At 40.6% G+C, this 20,065-nt stretch overlaps 1 protein-coding gene across 2 annotated transcripts in view; it reads left to right on the top strand.

Moving 5' to 3' along the window:
• The window catches only part of ehbp1 (EH domain binding protein 1), a 152,217-nt gene that overhangs the window by 56,123 nt on the left and 76,029 nt on the right, over positions 1-20,065 (top strand). For both annotated transcript variants that reach the window (XM_059358968.1, XM_059358967.1), the window contains 2 exons: positions 13,372-13,550; positions 14,934-14,982. In XM_059358968.1, coding sequence (XP_059214951.1) covers positions 13,372-13,550; positions 14,934-14,982 — 228 coding nt within the window. The remainder of the gene's footprint in view (positions 1-13,371; positions 13,551-14,933; positions 14,983-20,065) is intronic.

The following is a 20,065-nucleotide window of genomic DNA, read 5'->3' as shown; positions in this document are numbered from 1 at the left end:
GCTTCATGTCTTTCATGCCAGTGTATCTGCCCATTCTCCTGTCTAGGAGATATAGATCCTCAAAGGCGACAAGTTTAAGTTTAGCATCTGTGAAGGAGCTGGAAGGATGGAAACGTCTGTGGGATTAATGTAAATGAACAGAGGGAGTTCCTGTTGGGCGGGTTGTGAGCTCTGTCTGGTCTGATTCAGTCCATCTCTTTTCCCCGGGGCTGATTTCACCCCTCCCAGTAATTCAGTGATCCCCTGCTCCTCCTTTTTGTTTCATCTCCATCTCTATTCCGCAGTCAGACCGCTCTACACTTAGATGCTCTGATCTTTGGATTTTTATCAAGTTTCCGCTTCATGAATTATTTGCCTTATTTTCATATAAAGAAAAGTTGGAAGCTGGCATATGTCTGAGAGCAAAAGTTTGGACAAAAAAGTTCTATATTATCTTAATATTTACTCGAAGAAAGAGTAAGCCGTCTTCAGCTTGAAGTTTTAGTTGGTCTGACAATACATGTAGATCCTAGAACTGAATAAAATAGAGGTTACTACTAATAAGCAAAATCGTTTGGGTAAACTTTTTTAGCTATTTCTTGTAATTTGTAGATCTCACTAAGGTAACAAACTACCATAATCAAATAAGATGTCTTTACCACTTTCCCTTTTTACACACTCATTCATTCCAGAGATGAGAAAGTGAACCAACACTAGAGGTATGTTTTCTTTCTCCCCTTCAGTTGAAGGGCTTGTGTGATTACTTATGTTAATCAAAGGGTTCAAATTAAATGGAGTTTTGCAGGTTGTGGGAGCTCCTGTGCCGGGGGGGAGGCAGAGGCCAGAGCTCTCCTTCCTCTCCCAGACTTTGTTTTCACAGCCCCCTCCTTCAGTTCAGACTACCTCCAAATTGAAATTAGAATAAATTAACATTATTTAATTGAGTTCGCAGAAGGCTGCGATATTTCTTAATTAGCTTTCACCGGGGTTCGTGGCAGGAGAGGACCACATCCGCACAGCAAAGTGTTACTGAGGTTGACGTGACGACTGAGGGAATGTTTTTGGAGGACGGAGGGGAGCCCAAGAGACAAGGACAGTCATCTCTGGTCCTCTGATCTTTGCCCAGTCCAAGGTCTCTCGTCTTGTTATCATCATATCCGGCCCAAAGTTATTCCATCTTCTCTGATAACTTTCGCATACCTTAAACAAGTCTAAGGTGTAGTACATAAAGAAAGTATTTCAGCTTTATGGTTTTCAACAGTGGTTAAATACACTTTACATGTAACTTTCAAATACGTAATACCTTTCAGGATTTGGAAATTTGAAAATGATGTGTCGTATGATAGAGCAGAGGTTCTTACCAACTCTGTGTCTCATCTACATTAAAAGAAAAAATGCACAATGAATTAATCCTATATATAATCATGTATTTTGAAGCATTTTTGTCACGACAAAATTGACTTTAAAAAAGAACACCATCACAAGCTAAAAATCTGCTCACATTGGTAAAGGAATAAGTGAAGGAATGATGAATATAGACATTTTTTGCGCTTATGGTGCATTATTAGGGCAACATTCTCTCTCTAGGCGTCTTTCAATAAAGACATTAACAAAAGAAGAAGAAGTGGCGTGAAAATCTATCTGACATGACCGTTTAAGAGGAGTTAATATATTAATGTTTTATTCATGGTGCATTTAGTCTCGTAATGTTTCATTATAATGAAACACCTGCAGGTAATATAACATAACATTAACTTGCTAACTTATGAGATTTATTTCGCGTTGAGCATTTTTTTAAACATTTGGGATAATGTAAGTACATATCCCAACCCAACCAATGACCAGTTTAAGACATTTTAATGCACAAATGTTACATATTTTAATGGTTATAGTAAAAAAGTTAAAAGTACATATAAGATGACCAGTGTGATTTGTATAGCAACTATATATTGTTGGGTTGAAGTAAAGTGTCAGAGGAGAGCTGTGTCTACTACATTTTAGAACCCAAAATCAGTGCAAGCAGGGAAACATAGCAGTCCGTTTCTGAGATCACAGGCTCCCCTTGGCCACATTGGCCTTTCCATAAGCTTTGTAATATTAGGAGAATAATCCTTAAGAGGAGTAAAGCTAAGTCAGTACCTCTCAATGTCTGCTTTTTCCCAGTGTGGACCCCAACCCAACTCTTATTTGCAGTCCCTGAATGGTCTGTTATTGGATCTTGTGGGAGAGAGGAGACCCAGTTTCTCCTGACATGCAGTTAAGGTCCAATCATTGGGCTTCCTGTTGTTGTTTCATGCTGCAGGGCATCGCTGTCATCAAGTTTAGCAGAAAGGTATGAGATATTACTGACTACTGAATGAAAAAAGTTTAAGGGGATGTTTAGATAAGGTAATCTTCTGGGTCAGGTTGTGTAAGGGTAAGTTTTAGGTTTTCCTGTTTAGTAGATATGAAGTGGAAATGGCCAAGTGATACCTGAATCGTTAAACTATCAACTAACTCTGAGAGAAAGATGAAAAGTTGTTTTGAAGACTTTGCAAAAAGAGGAGTTGATCCCCTCTCGGACCTAAGATAGGAATTGATGTTTATCCTGAAGTCTCACAGGACAGACTTTGATTTAATTTTAACACGATAAACAGAAATCTATCATTAATATGTATTCAGGGACTTTTCTGAATTCAATTTTATCCACGGTTGCCACGAAAGAAGAAGCATGTGTGTCGTGTGTACTAATGTGCAATCTTGTGTGTGTTGTGAGGGATATATTTTGATCCAGTTACTGTAATGCGGCTATCATTTTTCCACCTCTTCCTCTGTTGGGTGCATGTCGAGTTCACAAGTTAAGCACTGCGAAGAGCTCACTCTCCTCAATACCCGCGCCGACTGGTGTAAAAGGGCCTTCCGCAAAGCGCCGCTTGTAATCTGCCTTTGGTAAGTCCTCCTTAGTTTTATCTGCCAAGGATTACCTCACAAGCTGCAAGCAGGAGAGAACGAGGGAGACGCAGAGCAAGAGAGAGAGAAATGAAAAGCAAGTCAAACAGAAAACGATGAAGATGGAACAAAATGAAAACAAATCGCTGTGTAATCTCTGAAAGAGAGAGACCTTCTTTAGAGTTGAAGGGAGGTTTCCCTCGCCACTCATTTAGAGAGGGAATTGACTAATCCCTCCGTGATTGATGTCTGCTATGAGAGGCTCTATAGCAGACTAATAGGGCTTATGAGGATGACCAGAAAGTCTTTTGTGTGTGCGTGCCTCTGTGTGTGTATATATGAATGAACCAAACCTTTTTGTCTTGTGTGTCCTTCTATCCAGTGGCCAAAGAGGCCAGGGGTTTGAATGACATAGCGGCCGAAGAAGGGGTAACTTTATCTTAATCTGGTCTTAATCTGCCTTGGTCCTCCAGGTGTGTGTGGGCTTAAACCCAGAAAGATCCATGGTTTTGGGGTGAGGTTTAAGGGGGCTTCGGGTGAGGAGATAGAAGTCCATGCACTTGAAAACTGCTTCGACCCTGAGAAGGTCTAAGACCCCCCGCACATTCTTGAAAATCGCGCTCACTTAGTCATGCCATACCTTACTTCTGTCATCCTTAAGTGGCCCCTGCTACATTTTAATTGAATTAAACCAACCGTTCTCCGTAATTTAAAAAGGACCTTAGAAGTACCTTATGAATTAGTCTGAGTGATTTGTCTTTCAAATTGTGTGCGTGTGTTTAAACGATGTGTGTGTCTGTGTGCGCACTCTGTTTGAGGAAAGGAGAGCGAGTGAAGAAATGATAAGGCTTTAATTGCCTCTTTATAAAGCCCTCCAGCACCCCCTCTTTTGGGCTGTTATGGTATGCAGGTGTGTGCTCTTATGTGCTATAGGAAATACTAAGTGGCAGGTTCACTGTTTAACTCGTCGATCACTGAGTGGGATCATTCTCTTGGCTTTTAATTGAGCATCCTCGTTGGAGCTCAAGATTTGATCATGGGTCTTGTCTTGGTGATAATCAGAAGGTACAGTTGGTCTGCACACTTGTTTAGTTTGGTTGAATTGAACCCTGGAGTGGTTGCGACGTTGGTGTGTTTTTTGTGGGCAGGTGTGAACACAACAATCACACTCAACAAACAGATCAAGAAGGTCTTGGTTTGGATTGGATTTTTAATTATCACAGTTATATCCAACCAAACTACCAGGTGTACTCTGCAAGATTGAGCTAAACGACTCCTGTATCCAGGTGTGCTTTACATTCTGCAAAGCATGCAAAATGTAGCAGCTAGATGCAGAACAGCATAGCTATGTTTCTCTCACAGAACTATGCACCAAAGTCCAGTGGCAAAGTCCAGACCACAGCTCCTTCTTCCTGTATTTACTTTTCTCCTTTACACATCTTGGGTCTAAGTGAAAGTTCTCATGGAGTTTTTTAGTGATGCAATTTCGGGTCACTTAAATTTTTCTTTGTGTGAAAAGAAACCAAACCAAGCTGAAAAAGCTCCAAGTCACCATCTGACTCAGACCAGACCACTGAAAGCGCCTTTTAGTACCCCAGTTAGTAGCTAAAGGTGGTTAGCTACCACTTTGAATTCAAGGCTGACTCCCATTTTTATTCATCTGACATTAAAAAGAGGTCAAACAAAGCACAGTAGTATGTGTTTAAATATTTTGCTAAGCTAATAATTGTTGTAGAAATGGCTAATCTGTTCATTGGTTGGTCATTCTGTTGGTCCAATACTAATTAACAGTGAATAACTATGGGAGAAAGAATCTGAACATCTTTGGTGATCCCCTAACTTTCATTTGGCATCATCAGAAGGCCAAAGTTTTTTATTTGTCCCTCAGTTTAGTGCATGACAATATATTAGGAATGGTTGTGCATGAGACATTGATCAAAAGTGGTCAACACATCAGATATGTTGATGACAATGTGTGCAACAGGACAACATTATCCACCAAATTTTATAACCAACTGTTAAGTATCAGTGGCACAGTATAAACTAAAGATTCTCAGGTATTCACATGTTCTTTTCCTTCTCTTTGTCTCTTTACTTTCTTTATCGATTCCTCCTGCCACTCTTTCCGGATGCTCTTGTCATACTCCTCCCTCTCTTTCTCTGCCTGTGTGGCATTTTCCTCCACCACACCCTTCCTCTGTGTGTGTGTGTGTGTGTGTGTGTGTGTGTGTGTGTGTGGATGCATGTGTATTCTGATCAGGAGTCAAAGGGGTGACTTTGTAATTATGTTCATTTTAATTGGCTATGCTATCACCCCTCTCATCACTTTAGAGCCCACGCTGCGCCGGACAATGGCAGCCTGTAGTGGGGGGGTTGCACAACTGCTGTGTCAAGACCCCCTTACACACACACACACACACACACACACACATCTCATACACACACGCACTCAGTCAGCCTCTTTACCTGCAGAACATAATTCCTAAAGTGGCCCCCTTAATGAGTTTTCCCTGCCCAGGCTTAGATTAATTGATAAATGGCAGTGTTATCAGCACAGCTGATCTCTGAATCCATTGCACCACTAATTTGTTTGTTGAAGATGGCAGTTAAAGGAGATTAATACGTTATAGATTTATAAGAGCCGCCCCCTCTTTCTCTTCATCCTGCTCTCTCATTTCTCAAAGCTTATTTATTTATCTGAGGAAGATGAGGACGTGAGGACATGGGTGGTCTTTCGACTCCTTTTCTGGGTTCTTTAAAATGCAGGTTTTAAAATTCACATATTAGAGATGCATATTCATGATTGAAATGCATATTTCATGAAAGCATGCAACAGTCAGAGTTAACAACAGCTTTATATATACATAAACATATCATTTGAAATGTGGCAGCTCTATAAAAAATAATTGCGACAAATACTGGAATTGTAAGGCCAAGAGTGTTCCTATCCGAAAGTTTAAAGCAATCTCTGTCAGTACTTTTTGGGCATAATAGCGAAAGATATCTTTGGCATTTCTGTTCTTCAACCTCTTCTTTATCAGTTGATGTATATTTCCTCACTGTGAAATTTGCAAAAAAAAGCTAATTGGACCTAACAGTGGATCAGACACAGTCACTGTTTTGCATGCAAGTTACTAACCAAGTGTAGTATTTCACCCTCAGTCAACTGTGTTAATCTCATTTCCATTCATGCATTCATCAGTGAATATCGGACATAGTCTCATGCATATCGTTGGCCATTTCAGTGCGTTTACCATAAATATCAGAATATGGGGAACTCCAACTTTTGTGTAAGCTGGTCTTTTTCTTGGTGGTCCAGAAAAGGCATCTGCATCACCTCAGGTGCGGAGTTGCTGTTTGTCTCTTTTCAAGAACTTTTTTCGGAAGTGTGTTATGCATCAACATCAAAACTTAAATGTCAAGCCTTTTTCTTAATATCTGTATATTTATTTATAATATGCATAAAAACTTCATATGTATTGCTGCATATCATGAATACCAGTTAGGTGGAGTGTGACACAGTAGCAAAGACTGACTGATGGTGTTGCCATAAAAAAGAAGTGCAGGAAGAGGCAAGTGAGGCTTTGAACTCTCACTCTGAACTGTTGACAATGGCACTTTTAAAAAATGTAGTTGAGACCTCATGTTGTGAGTAGTGGATGAGGAGAAGAAGCGACTGGCCCAGAAGGAGTTTGTAATCTCTCCTGCTGGATCTGTGTAGCCCAAAGGAGAGAAATACCGGAGAAGGAGTCAGGAAGGGTAGTCTTGAACATTTTTACCATCAGTGATGTTGTCTTATTTTGTCCCTAGATTTGAGCTTTTTTACCATCGACCCCCACCCATTTACTTACCGCACACACACAGATACACACACTCAATCCCAAACCTCCCCACCCTGCGTGTCTTTTTCTCCCCAGCCAAAGCTAATTTGCAGAGGCGTGAGTGTGGGTAATGCTACTGCCGTTTCCATGACAAGCTAAAGCCAGCGCTTACACCGCATTATGCCCCTGTGTTACACGTTAGCCGTGCAAGCGGGCGGGTGGGCACACTGCAAGCTGGCACAGTCACTCCTTTGTCTGCTGCCTCCTCCAAACTGTGTTATTTCATGATGTGTTTTTTTTTTTTCATTGAATGGTTTTTATTTCAATTTCAAAGACTTGTCTGTCCTCTCCTGTTCTGCATCTTTTTTTTTGCTGCTTTGCATGGTTATGCCTTTGGAGCAGAATAGGCCTTGGAAGCAAAATGGTCCTGGAAAAGGAAACCGCTTTTCCTGATTTTTGCATTTTACATCTCAGTAGCCAACTGCCGAAAGGCCCTCTGTCTTGGCCTGCAGGTTCACTGCTAGATGGGAAGCATATCTGCTTCGAGTGAATCACTAGCAACCCCCCATCATCAACATGATGAATGTATTTACATATTTAGTGATATTACACAAACCCATGGTGTGAAGATTTGTTAAAAAATTGTGGAACAAATGTTCCCAATATTTTCTGGTGAGGTGGCAGAGCAACCGAGTGCCTTGCTCAACAGTAGCAGTATGTTGAACCTTCCTGCGAGCTCTCAGGTGTAAAGGGTTATCATTCTCTCTCCACCTGTTCACACACATAATGCCTGACTTAACTAAACAGTGTCTACATGCACAGTCACACATACGTGCACACACACTTTCTCTCACGGCTCTCTTTGGAAGGAGCCCCTCCTCGGTGTGATTACAACAGTAATGCGATATATCCTTTGTATGTTAATGTGTATTATTTTTCACGCTACATTCGTTCCCCTCTCCTGTTCCTGCCTTTTGTGCTCCCCCCCTTTCCCCTATTGTTCCATCCACTCCACATCTCCATTTACATAATTGAACTTTTGATTGGACTTTGCTCCCTCCCCTCCGCTCTCATGCAGGCAACGTTTTGAAATCCAAAGCATAATTTCATGGGTAAGATGACGCGAGGCGATCACTCTTCTTTCTCGCTCTGTCTTTTTCTAATGTGAACACGTCGGACGCAGAAAGCCCAGATTAAACAAATTGCTTGTTTTGATTGAAGGTGCAATTAAGTAATTGAGCGTATTCGTAGTTGGAGCTCAGCCAATCAGATGAGAGCTTTCAGGAGCACGATGGACAGGCCACTTAAGTGCACTAACCTTTATCCTCTTAAATGTGAACAGGTATTAATGTTTTCAAGTGTGTGTGTACATCTTGGATAAGAGCTGAGTGTTTTTTTGTTTGCCTACCTTTTCTAAACTGTCTATCCAAACAATATGTCTGCAAGTTTTTGTACTGTCTGCTTTCAATTCAGTATCAGTATATTAGAATTTGAGTGTGTATGCATATACAGTATGTGAGCCTTTCTACTGTAGATCCTGTTGTCATTTCAAGTCTGTCTGTTCTGTGTGTTTATGTGTGCTTTGCAATGTGTGTGTGTGTCTATGGACTTCTTCTTTTTGCCGTAGGCTCCTTGAGCGGATTACAAGTTTTAAAGAGTATGAGATTCAACACCTCCTCAAATCTGACACTCTCTGACACTGCTTTGAAGCCATGAAAGTGAGATTGGAGAGACACGGAAGCTCTTTTCTCTCCACAGAGTCGTGGGTTTATGTCATTGGGTTGAGGCCAGTTAAGTTTCCATTGAAGCGTTTTGCCCCACAGGGAGAGACAAAGCTGCCACTTAAAGCATTTCACTTGTATCTTTTTTATGATTCTGAAAGGCCAGTTTTAATCGCCTTCACACACAAGTCATTTCATTGTGTATAATGCTGTGTGACTTTTGTTTACATTTGTCCATCTTCATTGTTTCCCCCCAGAAGTAGACCGTCTAAAAAAAAAAATCTGACCCCAAAGTTTGCAATTATCCACACAGTTAAATCGTCTTTCCAACTCAACTATTCGGTTGCTGAAATTGATGAGTAAGTTTAAAAAAAAAATCCCTGCAAAGATAAATATATTTTAATTATTTTGTCATCATCTTTGACATTCTAATGTAATATACAATATATTACAATAATATGTACAATATGTAAAGCATATGTTGTTAGAAAATATCGATACACTTGGGTATTGTGATATTATGTTTTGTGAAACTGTATTGATTCTCAAAACTACTTTTACATGCAAAGATTTTTAGCCAGATTCACAAAAAGATGTGTTACAGGATGCGTGATAAATGTAGATCCCACTAATCTGACTGCATAAAAAAAGGTCGGATTTTAAAATGTAATGAGAGATTTAAAAATCATGATACATTGCATTGCATTCATGCAGTATATCATGATATGTATTATATCGTAAGCTTCAAATCAAAATATGCTGCAAGTGTTTAAAACTTAACTTATATGTTCTCTAGCAAATCCTCGCCATAATGTTGCTGAAGAGGGATTTGCACGTAGTATAGTGCTGTTCAGCTCGCACTAAGTCGCTTTTGAGTTGCTTTTAAAAGCATTTTAGATTAGTTCTGCACTCATAAAGTACGGTAGATACTGGCATATTGCCCAACTCTGAATGCAACAATTTCCAACCTCGCTGCAGAATTGTTCTTTTTCTTAAGTCCTAAGATCGACCTGTGACAATTTTCTAATTTTCCATATCATGGTTCATCTGCTTTTACCCGTGATTCCAGATCTCAAGTCACATCCCACCCTCCCCAAAATCACATTGCTGACACCAAAATCCTCCTGACACCAGCACCAGGAGGAACCTGGATGCTTCCATTCCCAGGTTTCCTTCCTATCTTGTCATTCAGGCATTGTAGTGAGCTTAACCCCCCCTTCTTTCTCTCTCACATCCTTTTTCCCTTCTTCCATTTTTTTTTTCTTTCTTTGCCCCGTCGGATGTATGTTGTTGACACTGAGGCATCAGGAATAATGGAATCTCTTGTCAGTGGCTTGTATTTTTCACCCAGGCTGTTAGGGCTGTGTATAATAGTAGCAGAGAAGGAGGAAGAGGGGAGGTTATGTGCCACTGATAGTAATGAAGGTTGCCTTTTCATTTTTTAATATGGAATGTTTGTGGGCCGAGGCAATGCTCTCCGCTAATCCTACCCTCGAGCCGAGCTAGCTACATGGCTGTGTCAGTGTTGCACACACACATCCAGTGACATTCACACAGACAGATAAAAGACAAACATACACGCACACAACACACACACACACACACACACACACAATGCATACATGCGCACACCTTCCTTTAGGCAAGACAGCAAACTGTTTGATAAGTCAGGGTGCATTTCTGTTCCTCATGAAAATTTCACTCCTCCCGTGTTTGTGTCTTAAGGAAATGCAGCCAGTTCCTGTAAAAGAAGATATGGTATTTGTTCAATATTTGATGGATATGAGAGCTGGAGTGCGTAGATGCATTTGTAAACCTTTATCTGGAAAGAGCGTAATGGAACAGTCTGGGCTGCCGATTGAGAAAATTACATCAGTTGAGGTTGTGATGAGCGTGGGGTCACTGCTTGTCATGCTGCCGTCACTTCTAAAAACTCATTTTTCAGGAAGGAAGAAAAGAATCATTTTTAAAGTGACACATTTCGTTTAGTTTAACAGAGGTTTTTAAAGCACCAAAAGTTAAGTGAATGACACACTATCCTCCACTTCTCTTCCATATATAATTAATTGAAATATGTAGTGTATGCAAATTATTGCGCATGTTAATTTGTGTTTGTTTGTTTTCTGTTGGCTAAGACACCTAACTGTCGATAGGTGGATGTGTATGAGAGTGAGCCCTAAAGTCTGTGTATCCCACTGGCTAATGTATGTGTTTTCTTTCCACTGGCTGTGTCACGCAGGTGTGTATTTGTGTGCGTGTATGTGTTTTCCGCCGGCTAGGGTGCAGGGTCTTCGGCACTGGAGTGTGCTGTGTGTCTAATTGCTTTAATAGCACCTGGTCTCTAATCCCAGGTAATTAGAGCGCTCAAATTAGACGGCTACTTTCAACCGTCACTTGAAAAAGCAGAAAGGGAAGGCCTGGAGGAAGACCACTCCACTCTAAAACAACACACACACACACACTCTGACGCATTAAAAAAAAGTGGCAAAAGACAACTGGAGGAACAAGTTTTGTTTAGTTCCTGTATGTAAAAAATGTTGATTAATGTTTATATTTTTATAAGTCTCTTATTTTGAATAGTTCTAAGTGACATATTTTTTTAAAGAGACAAAATGTTTTGATGAGGTCAAAAACAATGCCTCTCCTTATCCACATATAGTAGGTGCGACCGTGGTTATAATCGGTATTGACTTTCTGACTTTTTATCTCTTTCTTCCGTTTGTTTGAGTGGCACGCAGGCATTGTCGAGGCTGCCTAAAACGTGTCTGGAGAAGCTGCGGGGAAAGGTTAAGGCCCACTTTTAGAGATGAGCCGGAAATGTCAAGTGTCCGCCCCTCAGGCTCCCGCTACCGTCTCCCTGTACTGAGACTGCCGTAGGGGCCCGCGTGACTCACACACACACACACACAGATACCCTCAGATACACACACAAACACACACACACACACACACACACACACACACACACTCACACTCACTGGTACAAAGGTTAGGAGTTGCTATTAGAGATGGCCTCCGGTCTCTTTCATCTGATTTGGCCCTTGTGGCACCTCAGCAGGCTCCAGGCTTGTGGTCACAGGTTAAACTACAACAATAGAAAAGTAAGAGACATCCAGGTGCTTATGGACTACAGCTAACTCACAAATATTTCCTTTTTTTTTGTTTATGCCTCTTGACATTACCAACCAATTACTAATATTGTGCACAGTTGCACATCTAAAGTGTGATATGTGTAATGTTGTCACAAGCTTAAAAAAATTGTGTTCAGTTTTGGTTCAGACAATCTTAACATTAGGTTTAAGTTTATTTGTACACTTCAGTTGTTTGTCTCAGCTTTAAGCTTGAAAACATCTCTCTTCAGAGTGATCATCACTTTCAACTTTCCAAATGAAACTCTTTTGTTTCCTCACCCCTAAATAACATTTTGCAAGTTGTCATGAGTTCTGTAAAAGGCTTAAAGACATTTGTGCTAAGTCTTTTCTTCCCTCAGTCTGTAGCTCTCCTGGTCTTGCAGTAGCGGAAAACCACCAACAGAGGGGGTTGGTCGGCCACCACAAGCCTCGTCAGGGGCTGAGACTCAGTCAGTCTCATTGTAGTGAGCTGTGTTTTCTCCAGGTCTTCACTGTGTGTCTTCAAAACTGGGTTAACTCGTTATGGTGGTCAATATGACTGTTTAGTAAAACCAACATCTCCTCATTCACTTTTCACTGCTAAAGGTTAAGTAAAGGTTTTACTTCTGTTCCCATCTCGTGCTTTGAGCTTTATCACGGTGCTGTGAGAGCATTTACATATTGCTGTTGTCATCTTAGCTAATATTGTACAAGAAAGTATCTTTCTTGTTGAAAGGGTATACATTACCTGCAGTATCTGACATTTGCAGACTCTGGTAGTTGGTTCAGTTGTTTTAACTGAATAGAAAGTATTCGATATGGTTCAATTCAACAAATTACGTTATATTATTCATATTAATACCTTCAAAAGTTAAATTCAAGCTTGATGAAACTTCTGCATAAACACACTGTCATGCAATTAAGAAAATATGTCTTAGTATTCACATGTTAATATCATTGTCTTGCACATAACAGTATTATTTGAACACATGTCAGTCTTTTTTTTTTTAATCACTGGCCTCTAATGAATTTAATCAAATCTCAATGACATTTTTCTCAGTTTCTCTCAAAAATGATCAGAGAGAATTAGCCCATATCTGTCGCTCCATAACCAGATTAGTGAATAGCCAGCTGAATAATCAGAATAGCATTGGTTCTGCTGGACGTCAGAGGAAGACCAGTGTCTCCACGCCACCAAGGATTTGTGGGATTTGGAGTCTGGGAGAGGAAAGGCTCCTAATGGTGAAAGCTTTCGACCCAGATAAGACTTCAAAGGCGGAGCTAATTAATAAGATGTTTACATTATCCACGGTCATACGCTGCTTTGTGCGTGACCCTTCAGTATGGTGTGTGTCTGCGTGTGTATGCGAACGTGCTCATGAGGGCTCATTGTATGTCAGTATAGCAAGCTAATTGGATGGGTGAAGGTTGCTAAGTAAAGCATTTTATTGAGAAATAAATAATGAAAGGAGCTCAGACATGGAGGAGGTGGAGGTCGGAAATGTGGACAAGCTTTTGTGCAAAGTACCAAGGGTTTGCAGAACTGGTGTAGTCATTTTTTATACCAGTTGAGAAACACATTGAAGCCATTTATGTTTTATATTAGAATGCCTTAGAAAATGAATGTGCAGTATAGATTTTTAACAATCATTATTGATGTTTATTGTCCTTGTGTGACCCAAAAAAACAGCCCCAATTTATGAAGTGGATATCAACATGTTGCATCGATGCATTTCCAATTGTGAAGGTGGCATATTTCATACCAAATTCAAAACCTTTTTCTCATTTCTCCTCCTTCCCTTCTGCCTGCAGCCCAGCCCTGTCCCGAGCCCAGTTCTGGGAGGAAAGCCCAACGCCAGCCAGTCTCTGCTGGTCTGGTGCCGCGAGGTCACAAAGAACTACCGCGGGGTGAAGATCACCAACTTCACCACATCCTGGAGGAATGGCCTGGCCTTCTGTGCCCTGCTGCACCACTTCAGACCAGATAATATGTATGAACCACGCAAACATTTACCCAACGCTTCTCTCACAATATTAGGACTAGAATTAAGACCAGTGGGTCAAATTTGGTTGAAAACACAATCTTTAAATGAATAATTTAGACATTTTGAAGTGGGGTTGTATAATGTACTTATGCATTGTCAGTGTATTATCTATAGTAGATGACCCACCAAAAAATTAACATCAGTTTATGTGCACATTATATATTTAGAATATTTTCACCACTTTAAATTGTCGTCGGACAGCCCTTTCCAACGAGGAACTGAAGCCATTTTATCTGTCTTTGCTCTCTTCAAAGACACCAGACTCCATTGACAAAAACAGTAATTCTACCTTGCTGAACACAGGAGTTGCTGCTGCCTCGATCGGTTAGTTTGTGTTATTGTGTGACTTTGGTGAATCTGAATGCTTTAATACACCAAAGTCAAAGAGGCAGCGCTAGTCCAACAATTCCTGTGTTCTGCAAGGTAAAATTACTGGGGTTTTTTATAGGAGTCTGGCGCCTTTGAGGAGAGCATAGATAATGGCTTCAGTTTCTCGTCAGAACGGGCTGTCTGACGGCAAGGTAAAGCATTCTAAATATAGTTTACTCATACATTGCTTAGCTTTTGTGTTGGTACTTCCCCTTACTTCCCCAAAATGGGGGCATGCTGAACGCCATTTATTGCAGATTAGTCATTGACAATGTACCCAATACAACCCCACCTCGAAAATATCTATACTATCCCTGACAGAGTCAAAGTCTTTTATGTTCTCATTAAGTAAGTTGCTATCATATTTGCACAGTTACCTGTCATCATGACGTGTCCTTATATCCATCATCCCAAGTGTTTGATTAAAAGGACAGATGTGTACATATTTAAGTACACAGGACCTCATTTGCCATTTACATATTTGAATACAGAGTGGCATGTTTGCTGCCATCACTTATCTGGTTGTTCTTGTTTATGTGTGTGTGCTTTGGGAACATTTGAAGTGTTCAGTCTGTGTGTGAGATTCCTTAAATGTTTAGTTCAATGTGAGCATTTAACACTCAAAAGTAAAACGTATGGAAAACCTGCAGCCCCATCAGGAGAGCAGACATGAAGATAATTCATCTAAACCGTGCACTGTGTACACGTGTGTGCGTGTGTGTGTGTGTTCATGCATGTGTGCTTTTGCACTCCGGTGTGTTATTTTTACATATTTTCCACTCTATTAGTTCTGTTGATTGCACTGCTATGAAATTGCATGTTACAGTTCTAATGCCATTACATGTGACGCATATTTAAACGCACCTCTTTCTCCACTATCTCTCTCTGTCTCCCATTTTCTCTCTCTCTCTTTTTTTTCTCTGCCTGCCTCCTCTCCGACCCTCCCCACTGTTCTTCCAGAGACTACAAGTCGCTCAATCCTCAGGATATTAAAGAAAACAACAAAAAGGTAAGAGGCAGCCACCGCTGGGCCCTTCACACCACTTAGCTCCCTCCCATCCACATCTCCATTTGGCCTTATTTAGAGATCTGCCATTAATCCCTAGATATTGTCTGTACGTGTGCTTCACGGTTTGGGGAGGGGGCATTGAAAACACACCTAAAGGCAGACAAATGCACAATTACACATATTCACAACAGCCAGAATGTTATAATGACAGTGTTCCTAAGACGTTCACCCTGCTGTGATGTGTCTACACGGCCATAACTCAGTCACCTGGCAGAGGTGAGATGGTATCTTAGCTCAGCTGCCTGCTGGGAGCTTACCAAACTGCCTCTGCTAAGTGTGTATATAATAAGAGCATATTATTTTGTGTTGATTAGACTGTTTTGTTTGTGTGTAAAGGAGTGTGCAGGAGGGGGTATGTTTGTGTTTATTGGAAACTGTTATCCATGTTCGCTAGGAGATAACTCTTTTGTTTCATTCCTCTCCTCTACTAACAAATAAACCAACTAAGGATGCTAATTTGGCCTTTTTTTTCTGACCGATGTTAATTGATAAATAACAGCCAGGCTGGCAGAGAGTTTTCTTTCCAGACTGCTGTGCGCATTGTCATGGACACATGCAGCAACAATTAAGGCTGCAATTAATTGGTTGATTAACTTTTTGATTAATCGATTAGCTGTTTGGTCTGTAAAATGACACAACAAACAATTGATTAGAATTTGCAGTTTACATGCCCAAGACAGTTATCAGTTGTTTGTTATGAGTCTGCCAGAAAGACTGTGTTAGTAGGACGGCCAATTTATCCGCCAGTTTTCATCAATATAATAATTATAATGTGTCACATAGATCTTGCCACTTCACTAGCAAGTTGCTTAGTTTGTAGTTTTTCACGTCCAATTGCGGGCTGGCGCTCAAGACGGAAAGCTACATAGCAACATAGAGACACGCAGCCTACTCAGATAAAAGGCATTTGGTTGCACTTGTAGCCCCATTGAGTTGTATTTACTTATATTAATAATGTATATCTTTTTCTAATTGTTTGGTAAAAATACTTATCGTTGATTAATGGTTAAACTGTGAATTGTTAACATCCCTTTAACCAACAACCAAATATTCACTCCAAAAGCTCAACTGAATAACCCATTCAAGCTGTTCCCTATGTCATCCTACCTGCACATTCACAGTTTGAGGTGCACACATACACACATCGCCATCTTCCCCTCTGTCCCTCTGGCTCTTCGCGCGCACATTTACTTTTTCTGAACACACAAATGCTGTTTTTCCCCTTTCAATCTGCGACTACACACACACACAGAGGCCCTGTCCCCTCTTTGGCCCCGAGGGCTACACAGAACGATATGCGTCGGGTTCCTGCAGCTTGATTTCCTCTTCTCATACACACTCTGGCTCAGCGATAACCTCTGGTGGCCCTGTTAGGCATGAATGCTACCCTGTTGACAATAACCACAGTGGAGGCAGAGGGAGAGACCCAATCCCATATCTGCTAACTGCCCCTCACCCCCCTCCAGGTGCTCAAGTAGCCCTGAAGAAATTGGCTAGATATAAGTAATATGGGAATATGCCGTAGAAGGTGATAGCTGGTGAATAGCTGCAGCACTGTACCCTACACTCTGCGACCAGCTACTCTGTAAAGATCTACACCAGCTGCTGATGTACATTTGGCCGAGCAAGCTGTTCCTTTGCAGTGCACAGAGGAAACATACTGTAGGTAGATATCCGCTAACTGCAACCTCTTGCCAAAGCGCTCAAGATGTTGGGTATATAAGCAAGATTGGGAATATGCTAAATAATGCAGTAGCTAGCGAATGTACTGTATGTCTATATTGTTCATTGTGGACAAGTTGAATTGTGGAGTGCCATTTTTTCTGTTTAACCAACGTTATGAAAATGAAAATTGGATGTCATATTTTCTGTCTTTTTACTTGATTTACACACTCGTAAATAGGTTTAATGCATTACAAAAAGTATGAAATATGGCTGTTTATATTGTCGGCTTCACCACAAACGAGTAAACAAACCAAAAAATTAGCAGCCAGAACGCATTTCATAGACACATTTGACTCCAAACACTTTTGAACGCTTCATGAATAGAATGATGCATTTTGTGAAATATTAAATAAGGAGACCATCAAAAAGCTGCTCACATCATGTGTCCTGACAACACCTGACATGAATGTGTGTTGGATTGGCCAATTAGGATTCCTGTTGCACTTGTTTTCTTAATAGACAGAAACACAGTCAGAGACAGAGTGTGTACCTTTATCAGCAGTGACAACATTTAAACATCATCGGTTTGTAAAGTTAGCAGCCAGTTAATGTCTGATTAGTATTTGTGGTTGATGAGTGTTGTGTTTTCCCAGCTGTGACCATGTGTGCCACTTTATGTTGGTTCTGGTACAGTGATAATCAAATCTGCATGCAAACTGATTTTCTTTGCATGTGAGATGTGATGTCATTGGGATTTTTACACTATGGGTGTTGCTGGTATGTTTCCAGATGTGCCATATGCCGTTATTGTGCATGAATTATAGTCTGTGTTGTAGGTGGCAGTGATTGTGAAAGCTCAGTGGGTTCAGGCGAAATGAAAGAGGAGTAATGCATCGTGTGGTGTCATGTAGCACCCAAAAGGTGTTGAACAAGAGAAGGGTGCTCACATAGACTGCAAAGAAGTGGACAGAGCATCTGGGTCTGAAAAGTGAAGCCACTGTGCAAGTGCCTGAAACAAACAGGGGGCGACTCCACCGACTGCAAATAGAAGTCAGATTCTATTAAAAATGACTACTTCTTAGTTGATTTATTACCTCTGTAAACATTTTCCTAATGTGTTTATGGTCTCAATCACTAGTCTCCTCAGTGTGGTGTGATGTTCACTTTGTAAATTATAGTCCCATTTTAAGAAAAATAGACAATAAAGCAGGGTGGTTTTTAGATGACTATCTTTTGATTCAGTCACAAAGTCATTACCAAAGCAGCCTGTCAGTCAGGATAGAGGTGTAGTAACGCATATACTTGGCATTGTGTACATTTAAATAGCTGTGGACTAGTTTGTGGTTAACCTCAAATTAATAAAGCTAATTCATTAGCAATAACTTCGCACAGTGTAGCCAGGAACCAGGTGCAGTCACGTTACAGGTATAGGTGGCCATGCAAAGAGTCCTCCGTTCTCAGCCTGACCCATCCTCTCACCTTAGTTTGGTCCCTTTTAGCTGAAAACTAAGAGAAAGCACTCATGTCAGGCACAGGCTAGAACAGCATAGTGTGGCAGGTTGAGGTTTGCCAAAGCGCAAGCGAGGAAAAGGAGAAAAATGAGAGAAAGGATTGAATGTATGAAGATCAGACTGAAGGGGCTGATGAAAAGAGACTTCTTTCCCACCCACAATGTTATACAGAATTGCTTTATGAGGAGTTATTAGAATGTATAGAATTTATTGAATGGACTGCAGAAATGGAAATGTTATAGAAACGACAACTATCTCTGCTTTTCATGGCGGGTTGATAGACATGCCCCCTCCTCCTTTCACAGTCTATCTGTGAAGAGTGATTGCAATGAGCTCAGACTGTGCTGAATTATGACAGATAAGGACAATCAATATTGGGGGGTGGTTAGAAAAGAGAGAGAGAGAGAAGTGAATATTCAGAACACTTACAGCCTTTGAAATGATCTGTTATCAATGAATATGTGTATATATGACAGTCTGTGGATCATTGTGTGTGTGTGTGTGTGTGTGTGTGTGTGTGTGTCCACATCTTCATTTGAGGAGTTAGAATGTGGAGATCACCTGTTTGTTTAGACCGCTTACTCCTCCGTCTTGTCTGTTTTGTCAATGTGTGTTTGTGTGTGTGTGCGCGTGCATGTGTGTGTAATGAGGCCAAGGAGAAGTCATTTGTCATGCCATCTGATAGTGTAGCACCAAGCACCAGGCTAAAGCTCCCTGAGCACAACCGTGGGTTGGGCTGAGGGGAGGGGGCGTTGATGATTGACAACGATAGATAGCTGTCAGTCACTGAGAGGGAGTGGAGGGGGAGCAGCGGCCCGGGGCAGGAAACAGTGACATTTAGTCCAAACCAAAAGCTTTGTCAGCTGGATGATGGAAAGTGAGAAAACCAGATATTTTCCTAAAATACATGATAAACGACATAAAAATGTTGCTAATCAGACAGTGCTTAGAAAAACAGAAGACCAATTCTATTGACAGGCTTGCTGAAATATGATCAACAAAGCAGTAGGTCTGGCTGGTATGGTGGAAATCATTAACATTTGTAATAGTTTTTTGATAAGGATTTCATGACCAATGGTGCATTCACATGCCACTTAGATGGTCCTGTCTTTTGAATTGGGAAATCGTTCTTCGACTTCAGTGGGTTCATGGTCTTCAAGTCTTAATATGAAAACAACATATACGCTACAAAGATGTGTTTTTTTTTTATTGTTTCCAGTATTTATGTGACATCAAAGGGCAAAGGGAACAAATCAGTATGACAAAATATGACGGGGAACTAATTTTTCCGATTATTCCGACATCACATAAATGCAGCACAGATGCTCTAACTTGAAATGTAAAAAAAAAGTAAAAATATCAGCCCCATGATCGCCCCCATGTCCACTCTTAAATTCAATCGGTTGTTCCTTGGCCCATGCTATCTTGTAATCGTGCTGACAAACATACAAACAAAAAGACATAGCCTTAAACAAACTGATTGCAGTAAGGAAAAGGGGAAAGGAACAAAGTTATGATATGACTTCATTAAAACACCATAAACAATCATATAAACAGCAGTATTCCATTATTGCCAGCTGTCCGGCATATGCTCCATCATAAATCATAAATGCAATTTAAGTAATCAAGTTTGTGATTAGGAAAAAAATTGCTAAATATCCTTTATTTTTTACCCTAATGAAAAAAGATTAACTGAAGCTCTGAGGATATATCCGGATATGTTTTTCTTATTGTCTTATGTCTTATTCTTATTGTATTTGTCTGTGTAGCCAAAGCCTGATATATCTTATTACTCTGTGCCAAAGAGCTCCATTACTGTTGTGCCACCAACAGGTTAAGAAGCTGAA

The sequence above is a fragment of the Centropristis striata genome, chromosome 20 (genome assembly GCF_030273125.1).
Source record: "Centropristis striata isolate RG_2023a ecotype Rhode Island chromosome 20, C.striata_1.0, whole genome shotgun sequence".
In the NCBI taxonomy this organism is placed as follows: Eukaryota; Metazoa; Chordata; class Actinopteri; order Perciformes; family Serranidae; genus Centropristis; species Centropristis striata.
The sequence above is the reverse complement of the archived record's forward strand: the minus strand, read 5'-3'. Positions and strand labels throughout refer to the sequence as shown.